General features: G+C 52.1%; 1 protein-coding gene across 1 annotated transcript; it reads right to left on the bottom strand.

Moving 5' to 3' along the window:
* Positions 1-6,351: 6,351 nt before the first annotated feature.
* J4E93_007309 (uncharacterized protein) lies at positions 6,352-7,940 on the bottom strand (the record flags this gene model as incomplete). Its single annotated transcript, XM_049345219.1, has 2 exons — positions 6,352-7,870; positions 7,936-7,940. The coding sequence occupies 2 exons, from the start codon at positions 7,938-7,940 to the stop codon at positions 6,352-6,354; spliced, it is 1,524 nt and encodes a 507-aa protein (XP_049197449.1).
* Positions 7,941-10,849: the final 2,909 nt, after the last annotated feature.

The following is a 10,849-nucleotide window of genomic DNA, read 5'->3' as shown; positions in this document are numbered from 1 at the left end:
GTGCTATCAGACATATAATGGGGCATGGCGGTATTCGGGAAGGTCGTCATTCGGGAAAGGCGTGACGGTTGTTGAGGCTGGACCTTGGTTGACGGGTTGATCAGAGCGTCTACGATACCATCATGTACCTTTTTGTCGCATACTAGCAACCGGGACTCGTCGAACTCGTTCGCATCGTTTAAACTGTTGCGCATTATGAAGACACTGATACAGTACCAGCCAGTAGGTTCTCCTTCTATCGGCAAAGCCTCATACTCCTCTTCTTTCTTCTCCCTCATGGTCCTCATTCACCCCTTGCGACAGTTACCCACCATGCTAACATGAGTCGATTCTCAGCGTCATCATACTGCTACTTTGCCGCAGTCCCTTAGCTAAGCACCTGCATTTCTCGTCCTGGAACGCGGCGGACGTCTCCATCACCCATGTCATCTTAGCACAATGGTTGTAGAGAGGCTTACTGGACGCATGCGACGAGGAGACATTGCCAATCAGTATGCACCGACCGTGCTATCTGTACCCGTCACACGGCTATCTTGTGGACGCAATCCTCGACGAGAAGGCGTTTGTATGCCAGTCAAAGCAGGGCATGGCGGACATTAACAGGCCGCGGCATCGACTTGAAGGAAGTTCTCAGCATGGAACTTGTCTTGCTTTCTCTCAGTGCCGCTTGCAGGCCGGCCGGCATTAACAGGCCACGGTATCGACTTGAAGAAAGTTCCCAGCCTGGAACTTGTCTTGCTTTCTCTCAGTGCCGCTTGCAGGCCGGCCGGCATTAACAGGCCACGGTATCGACTTGAAGAAAGTTCCCAGCATGGAACTTGCCTTGCTTTCTCTCAGTGCTGCTTGCAGGCCGGCCGGCATTAACAGGCCACAGTATCGACTTGAAGAAAGTTCCCAGCATGGAACTTGTCTTCCTTTCTCTCGTTGCTGCTCGCGGGCCGGCAGGCATCACACAGCCCGAACTGATCAACATCTTCATGGTCCCGCGAACGAAGAGGCGTCACATCCTTTCAGAGTGCGGGCCTCTTCTCTGCTCGCGGGCCGGCAGGCATCACACAGCCCGAACTGATCAACATCTTCATGGTCCCGCGAACGAAGAGGCGTCACATCCTTGCAGAGTGCGGGTCTCTTCTCTGCTCGCGGATCGGCAGGCATCACACAGCCCGAACTGATCAACGTCTTCCTGGGCCCTCTGCTCGCGGGTCGGCAGGCATCACACAGCCCGAACTGATCAACATCTTCCTGGGCCCTCTCCCATCTTTTTTCTTCCCTCATCTCCCCACAGGTCATCGAGGTCACTTTAGCAGCTCTTTCGCCTGCAAGTCTACCGTGGTCGTACGTCACGGCATCGCGAAGGATCGGCATCAGCGGAAATCTGTTTCACAACAATTCTAGACATATCGACTCCCAACCCTACCCAAACACAAGCGGAGACAACTACGACAGTATCCCCGCCGACCTCGATCTAACCGAACACAATATTCACAGCGCACAAGGCCATCCGTTCACCCGCCTCTATCCAACCGAACGGAACTATCACTACAGAAGGAAACGACCTCAAAAACCAAATAATACAGTATGTGCTCGTTTAGCATCGCGCACCACCTCGAGTATGATGCGCGAAGTTCCCACTCTGAACCGCGTGGAGGTAAAGCACTTTCAGAGCTGATTTTTTATCCAGGTTGACTCCTGCTGGGTGTTCATCCGGCGCCATTTTCTCTAGGACGATAGCAAACCAAGCCGAACTACCCACGACTCAGGCCCTCACTTTCGTCGCTTCTTTGGCTTTTCCAAAGGAGCAGGCGCATCCTTCGATTTGTTTTGCATTCTTTGTAGCAATGCCGCCGCATGAGGAGCGGCCGACGCATTGATTTGACTAGCAAATGCATTCCACAGACTCGGGTTCATACCTCCTTGTTCAGCGGCGGTACGGCCTTCGTCGAGGATCGGGACCCCATTCGCGGTCATCCGAGTATTCGGAGGGACGAAGGGTGCACCCGTACCAGGTGTCTCCGGTCGTCGGACCGTATCGACCTGGGGTGGTAGATATCCTACCTGTTCCCCAGAACCAACAGGAACGTCGAGTGTACGAGTCCTTAAGGTCAACTGGGTCTGCAAGGGAGACGGTTTCACCCAGTCAGCCTCGCCAGCCTTTTGTGAGGGAGACGGTTCCACCCGGTCAGCCTCACTGGCCTTTTGCATGCGTGCTCTGAGAGCTGCATTGTCGTTGACGTCGAGAGTGCCATCGTCGTCGTCGTCTGCCCACGATGTTGGCGGAATCATGATGGTGTAGGAGCTTCGTATTGTAGCGATACTACGGATCAGTGAGTGTGGGTTGAGATCAAGATCAAGAACAAGTATCGAGTGTTGATGGTAAAGGCCGCACGGCTAGCGTGGTGTCCGTGCACGTCAGCCTACCCAAGTATACACTGCAAACGGGCCTGGATATCCAAGACAACACTTTGAAGTATCGTTGGACAATGGCATACTTAGGAGCTTGGCGGTATGTTAGCAGGGCTCATCAACGGCGGAATGGTCGTTATCGATTCTCCATCCCCGGCTACGTCTTCGACCGCCACTGCATTAAGGTCATTGTTAACATTAACAGTATCAACATGCGCAAGTCCATCTTCGAGAGACACTAGTACGACCTCTACGGCATTACTAGACAGGTTAATAGCAGCAGCGCGCTTATTAGTCACAAGTACGTCGCCCGCACTCGGAGCAACAGCTCGAGATGGACGACCCAGACTACACTACTCAGCCCCATGCGTGCGCGACGGACAGTAGGAGGTTATCTGACCCGGCCTTGGTGAGGTGCTTGCAGGGCGCCCGCTCCGTCAGCGGCTCAGCACCGAGCCTGCCATTGATACCCTCGCCGAGATGTACCAACGCTTCTACGAGTGTATAGAGCAAATTGGCCGTAAGTGCCCTCTGCTGCGCTTTATGCTGTTGTCTGCCCCACTACAGCTCAAGCGGCCTTCTTCATACTGCGAGCGCGGCACCGGCAATTAACACTAACCGACTAAGAAGCTGTGGAAACCTGGAATCGTTTTGAAGATTGTTGAACAGGGTTGACATATGGAGCCGGCGAGCGCGTAAGCGGAGCAGATTGAGAGGACTGCTATCACCAGGGCTTCCTAGCGCAGCCTTCCTCAAATCCCCTGCAAGTCGGGGACAATACGCTAAATATTGTTCAGGTATGCAGTCGAGCGGCACTGTCATGTTCACATGAGACCGAATGAGGGTACCTAGGTAGTACGCGAAGCGAAGGAAGTAAACTGAGCAGGCACACATGATCTTTTGGTAGATTCGGAAGGCATCGTCTGGTCTCTTGAGGCCACTCTGCGAATCTGAGATGTCTCATAGGCTTCCTTGGCCAACCTTCGATTCGATCTTAGTGGCAGTACAGCAGCAGGGGCCATCAACAGCAGAACGCTCGCTAGCAACAACCTTCGATCCGATCTCAGCAGCACTTATCGCTCCCACTAGACCCGAGCCTCAACACTGGCCTTAGGTCTTTGCTACAACGGAGCCCTCCTGTAAATATCACAACTGCGTAGGCAGCAGCGAGCGCCAAAGGTACTGCGCCATACTTAGCTCTTCTCCATTCATCTCTCAGCTGCTTCAACTCTGGCATCGTGTCGCGGTCCTCCTGATTGCCCAGCAGAATCATCGGTGTCACGGACTAAGGTCGATACAAACGAAGACTTGGGAAAGAAATGAGAAGGATCATCGTCACCGCGTCCGGTTGGTGATATGAAGGAGCCACTCATTGAGCGTACAAATCAATAACCAGCGGCATAATAGCCAGGACATGACGGAATACTGCACTTCGCCGCCCTCGCCCGCGGCAGCTCGCCCCTTGCCGGCAGGCGTGGCCTTTACCGATGTCCCAGACGCAACCTCAAGTCAACAAGACCTCGAGGTCAATCGGTCTCGCCCCGTGGCCGCGGCGGCTCCCCCCTCACCCATGTACACACATGTGCGCCCAAGTTCGACAGTGTATTATACTTGAGATTTCTCTCATTCGTGAGAGTATCTTTTCGTCAAGGTCGTCGATGTTGCGGAAGTCGTGGCGTCATCGCAGTACCATGGGATGAAGTGGATGGCAACCAAGAGATGGAATCGCACACAGGTGTGAGTTCGATCTACACGACGACGACTCTTCTGGGCGGGCAGTTCATCTCCTCGGCTTTTCATAATTTCTCTGCCTGGCGCACTCTCTCTGGCGGCTTCTTGGCTCTTGGACCACGTCTTCGTCTGCGGGTGGAAGGCAAAACCCTTTGCCTGGTGCACTCTCTCTGAGACCCCAAGCCCAACCCGCAACGGCGACCCAGCCACTATGGATCGGTATCACCAGTACGGAACACGAGTCAAGTTAAAGGATGATGAGGCTCGGGGTCTGGGTGCCGATAAAGCATGGGCAAGCGCTCGCGGAGCGCGTGGCTTCTTGCCTATTGGACCACGTTTGCGTTTGCCAGTGGCAGGCGAGACCCCTTGAGTCTTCTGTTCTGGAGAGCCGCAGTGCGCGTCATCAAGTAGTCTTCGAATCAGAGACGCTGGTCCCCGTGGAGGCATTGCAGCAACGGCGGCTACACATCCGACATATTTAGTCTTCGTCAAGATTGGTGAAAGACATCAACATTCTTCCGATATCCGATAGCCACCTTCTCGATGCACGTCACTCAACCGACCACCATCTACCACCTTGCCTCTGAGAGCTCCATACTGTGTAGCGCCTGAATATCTTAGATCACCTAGCTGTCTCTGTAGCTTTCATGTTATAGTGAGCAATTATAAACTGTCTTCCATCGCTGTATACATATTCTTGCTTTGCGCCGTTCTGTGAACATAGGCGATCTGCGGCCCTGACTCCGACAGTTCCACATATTACTACACACCTTGGACATACAATGCTAAGAATGCTTCTCTCCTAACGATGTAATGATGTTCGCCACCAGCAGACAATCGTCTCAGTGCACTGGATTCCTCTCAGTAACTGTGCCGTGGAAGGCGCTAGGTCTGCAAGGAGCCTTTGACGGGCAAGACGCCCCTTCGATAAAACTGCCAACTGCTGAACGAGTTTATTAGATCATTGGTGCAGCGACCTTCTGTCGCGCATGGCACAAGTACTGGATACACTCGCTCTCCTCCACTGGTCGAGAGTCGTCCCCTGAATGCAGTAACGTGCTTCTTCATACTAGGATGTGCATTGTTCTGTCTATGCTCCTGTCAGTAGCGGTGTTCTAGCATCGCTTGCATCACCAACATTGACGTTAGTCCGAAAACATGCTTTGCGCAACGCTCGACAACTCCACTATTACAATGACATGACAGAGTTGCATTGCGTGCATATTACTCGCCGTATCTAATAGTATAATCGCGCAATTCGAACTGCTAAAATGAAAGCAGTGCAGTGTGCAGGATTGGCACACCGAAATTAGCACTGGGATTTGGGCGCATGGCCTGCAAGAAGCCTTGAGAGCAGCGAGATGGGATTTTGTACTGCCCACAGGCATCCCAAGACCTCGCTCGCAGTCATCGCAACTGTTCGAGTCACTACTGAACTCTGGTTGTCGACTGAATTTTCCATCCATCCCATGGTACCAGCCACCGCCCACCTATCCGAGAAGCAACATTGCAACACTGTACCACCGATTTTAACACCAAAAAAACGATTAGCAATCGCATATGATTCATATGACGAACGCGCAGCAAGATAAGTGCAAGAAGCCTTGGAGCTGCCTGGTGTTCGCGCCTCAAGATAGCGCGCGGTAATGCCGTCGCCACACAACACAACGTCGTCCTATGTAAAAAAAAAAAAGTGCGCGCGCAAACAAAAATTGTTGGATGCAGCTGTCTAAGCAAAAAGAACCGTTTTTCCGACACCGGGAATCTGAAACGTTATTAGTGGTGATCGAACTGAGGGGTAATGATGCGCCTACCGAACCCGGGCCTTGCCGGCACTGCGCTGCAACAGCGAGCTTACTCTGCGATGAGAGCGGCAAATCCTAGCCACTAGACCATATCGGACCTTGATGGAAGCAGAAGACAATCAGACATATATATCTTTGGCAAAACTTTTCCGACGAAAATCGAGGGGTTTGAAGTTTGCCGGACACGAAAAGTTTGCAGACCGACACGAGCTAGACAGCCAGTCATCCATCGTTGAGTCATCATAGTATGGGCTAGAGAAAAATCGATCATCATTCATTACGTCGTTATCAAGCAGCAGCGCAGTGGACAGCCCAGAAATGCCCAAGTAGCCTGAAGGTCAACAGCGTCGACGACAATCCCATAGCAATCCGAACCACGCATTGACAATTTGGACACGAAAGAACCATCCCATCATCCCATCACCGGCGTATCCGCCCTCTCCGGCAATGACTGCGCGATCGGCGCCAGTCCCAGCAGCTTCATCCCATTCTCCAACACAACCGCAGTCGCTTCGTAGAGCGCCGCCAGACCGGAGGTAACCTTCGCATCCTGATCACCCTCAGCATCCTCCGAAAGACATTCAGCAAGCTGCTCAGTCACACTAGCGAGATAAGTAACGACACCAGCCGGCTCGAGCGAATGGTAGGTCGCATTCACGACCTCCGGGTACTGAGCCAGAATGCGCAGAAGATTGGCCGGATCTTCTTCAGCCAACACTTCGTAATCTTCATCCGAGAGTTCAGCGGCATCAGCACCTTTGAGCAATCGGCGGAGCTTAGCCAGCCAGTACTGCAGATCCGGGCCCGACCCAAGCTTGAAGGAAGCCATCGCACCGGTGTCGTAGGCATGTGTTGTGGTCAGACGGGTGGAGAGCTCTTGCACGAGAAGTGACGATGTCGCTAGTCCTTCCTTGACGTTGTCCAACCCACCTACCACTTCAAGCTTCTCGGCATCGGCTTCCGACAACGCAGTCATCGCTTCCTCGCATGCGTCCAATATACCCTGCGGCTTGTACCCTTTACCAAGTGTCGCCGCCATTCTCGATACCTCGCTGAACTTTACGTGTTGAAGCTTGTCGGCGAGCTCCTTCATGTCCATCGCTTCCAAGACCTTGGTGAGTTGAGTAAAGTGGACGCTATTGTCGCTGGCAACCACGTAGATCATTTTGTCGAACGAGTGTTTCCTCGATCTTTCCAACACCGCGGCGAGGTCTCGGAGAAGGTATGTACTGCCACCCGAGCGGTCGCGAATGATGGCTGTACCAGCCTTCGCACCGATGTTCTGCATATGGATGATCTGAGATCCTCCACTCTCTTCCGAGATACCCTTTTCCTTCAGCATTTGCTCAACTTCCACCATAGTCTCAGGCTTGATCTGCGATTCGCCAGAGTACTCATCGAAGCGCACACCAAGTCGCTCGTAGAACTTGGTGTAGTTGTCGATGTTCACATCTCGCACACGCTTCCAAAAGGCCACAAGCTTCTCGTCATCCTCTTCCAGCTTCTTGAAAGCTTCGTTACGTTCTGCAAAGATGCCCTTGCTTTCAATCTCGGCCTGCGCTTCGCCTTTATCTTCGCCTTCCTTCGCTACTTCGTCGCGCGCCGCCTTGCTCGCCGCCTGTTCCGGTTTGAAGTCTTCTTCAATCTTGTGGTAGACCTCCAGGAGGTGTCCGACCGGATCCGCCTCATACGCCTCCTCCGAGCCGTACCTTGACCACCCAACATACAACAAGGCAATAGGCTTGCCCCAGTCGCCGAGGTAGTTGATGCGCATCACATCCCATCCCATCGCCTCGTATAACCGGCCGATGCATGCGCCGATGATTGTGCTCCGCAGGTGCTTTCCTTGGAACTCGCTGGTGATGTTCGGGGAGGAGAGCTCGACGACGAGCCTTCTCGACTCATTGGATGTAGCAGAGCCATAGTTACCCCTTGAGGTGTAAGGAAGTAGAAGACGCGGTACAGAACTAGGCTTTAATTGGACGCGGAAATGCACACCATCCACAAAGGGAAAAAGGAAGAGTGGGTCGTCTTTCGGGAACTAAGCTGTCTTAGACAAAGGTCTACATATCCGTGAGCGTCGAGGTGGACGTACCTTTCCCAAAATCTCGAACGCTATTTCGTCGGCTTTGGAGCCTGGCCGAAGCTTCGGAAGAACAACAGCCAAATCTCCGTTAAAGATGTTGTTTGGCCATTGTATTGACTTGTAGGCAGCGTCGATGCTGCAATCCAGCGCACTCGCTAAGACCTTTGCTAAGTGTACACGACAGAGATCCAGTGGGTTGGCGAGCACATCTGCTGATGCCACACTTGGCAAAGGGCTGGTCAGACTCAGCGCGACTAGGCACCCTTCAAGCGTTTCCGTCTCAAGCATTTGGATCGCTGTTTGTTGGGTTGTAGGTGTGTTGGCGCCGACACTTTGGCAAGATCAGAGCTATCCACAAGGCTGTGCTGACTCCAAGGCTGAGCAAGGGCGACACCAGGTCATTTGACACCTGCAAGTGCGAGTGTGAACAAGACGCCCATCCTATCGCACGAACCTCCTTAAGTGCTCACCCATTCATATTTCAGCCTCATCCAAGAGTATGCCACGTCGGTCAGGCAGTAAGTAGTCGTGGTCATCTGCAATTGGCTGTGCTCCTCTGCAGCCGCGGCAAGAACTATCGAAGAGGGCGCGAATTGCCACAGTACCACCAATACGCAGAATCATTCGTTCGTTGCATATTTTTGATCAAGCCGACTGCCGGCACGTTCACTATGTGCTTGCAGACTTGCAGCTTCACTTTGCGAATCGCTGCGCCTCCATCATCATCATCATCATCATCGCGTAAAGACTCAATTCTTGAAAGGATGTACTGTGATCGGTAAGAGCACGTCTTAAATATGATTGGATTGGAGAAGATAAAGAGAATACGGTGATCCATGAAACCAAAAGCTATGATGACCGAAGAACCATATATGTGGTGATCTAGCAATCTCGATGTGTCTCGCATGCCCTAAACATCCTCAAGAATCCCTGGCAAGATCTGTGTGCGTGTATCTGCGCCGTAAAACCCTTTCACCGTTCTCGTTGAGGACAGTGAGACCCCTATCGCCGCGACATGCCGCTCGGGCCCTCCTTGAAATTGTGTCCAACCAAGGCTGTCGGCGGTGCCAGCCTCCGTTCAGGACCAATAAAATTTGCAGAGACAACATCCCGATCGCAGTCGTGACCAAAAAAGAAAGAGAGTTTCGTTTGTAGGAAAGAACAGGCCCAGGGATGGCGAAAATGCTAGCCACGATGACGATCGGGGATACAATTAATATCGTGAACTCGTTGATGTGACTAACCTGTCGGGTCAGGCCAAACTCCAAACGTCGCGCAAGCTTTTCGCAACGCTCTTCAATCCTTTGTAGTTTTGCCTGCAAAGAATTCATCTTGTCAAAAGTTTGATCGAGTAACTCCAGTAGTTCCTCGATGTGCGCTCTTGTATGAACAGAGGAGTGTTGGTGGCGATCTCGGAAATACTCGATGTCTTTTCCAGAACGTGCAAAACATGTCCAGCTTTCTGTCGCTTCAGAGAAGCTGGAAATCAAATGCTGTACTAACAACAGCATCTCTTCGTTCCAATCCAGTAGAGAAGAGTTATTGTTGCCGCCCACACGGGAGAATTGTCGGCCTAGTACTCGTCGTCTGTAAGATGCTTCTACAACGCGCACCAGATCCCTCGCCTCTTGAAACATATTCTCAGCCCTAATCTGATATATATGCAGGAAGTATTCTCGCGGATCCCAGATAATCTTATCTGCGTCAAGATGTCCCATGGAAATCTCATCAGATCGCCGCTCCGGCAACCGAAAATCGTCACCACGATCTGGATCGAAAATCTTTGTTTCGAGAGCGTACGCGGTCCAGCGGGAATTGTCAGTCCCACAAATAGTGAGGGAGAAGTGGGCTAGGTGCATACCCATAACACCCTCCTTAACGTTCTCGGCCAGGAATGATAAATCCTTCCAATCAGAATAAGTAGCTTTTCCTTTGACTCTGCTCAAGCCTTCTGCCGGAGTTTCTCTTAATGCAAAACACGGAAGATGGACTCCAAGGTGGAAGACTGGATAGCCACGAACTGGAATGTTGACTTCCAATGATATCTGTCGATCGATGAATTGCCATAGCAGTCCCAACAACGAGCTCTTCTGATATTGCCGTGCAGTATCGGTCAATGCCAGTATGTAGCAGGGATCAGGGTCAGTAATGTAGAGTAATCTGCGATCAGCGTCTTCGAAGTAGTCATGGTCGAAGCGCTTTTCACGCAAATGCGCATAAAGGGCTCCTGGGGTCAAGCTTTCCATGTAAAGCCTTGGTAAGGGAGCAGTCAATGTATGTTTGGGAGAAGCTCTAGCTGGTTGGTTTGTTCTGATTTCGATCTCTCGGCCTGCGTCTGGTAGGACACCAAGCCCCTGTCCTGTCGGGTTGATGGTGACACAGTCTGGCGTAGGCAAGACAATACCCGAGCCGCATGGTGCTGTATTGCCGGCAAGCTCCGACACAGGCGGTTTTGAGCGATCATCGAGCCATGCTGTGCCCTTGTTTGACGTGAGCATACGATGTCGGCTGACTTTACGGCAAAACTGGGAAACGACCTCAACGGGGAAAAATGTCTTGTCATGTTCGTACTGCTGGGAGAAAAGCCGGACTCCGTGGTTGACAGGGTCATGCTCGTTCAAAGAGTCGACAAAGGGACGGTCATCTTTTGGCTTCCGGGATTCAAAGAACTTGCGTGGCCATTGCCTGTATACACGTCCTTGAGACGATAGCGAAAACATCTACAGCGTTCAGGATCTTCAATCTCTAATTGCAACTCATTAGATACGTCGATATCAGGCTACCGATGGTAACATATGGCGACCTTCCTATCAAAACGAATGGA

This window comes from Alternaria ventricosa (genome assembly GCF_023758065.1).
Source record: "Alternaria ventricosa strain BMP 2768 chromosome Unknown scaffold_13, whole genome shotgun sequence".
In the NCBI taxonomy this organism is placed as follows: Eukaryota; Fungi; Ascomycota; class Dothideomycetes; order Pleosporales; family Pleosporaceae; genus Alternaria; species Alternaria ventricosa.
This window is presented reverse-complemented; position numbering and strand designations above follow the sequence as displayed.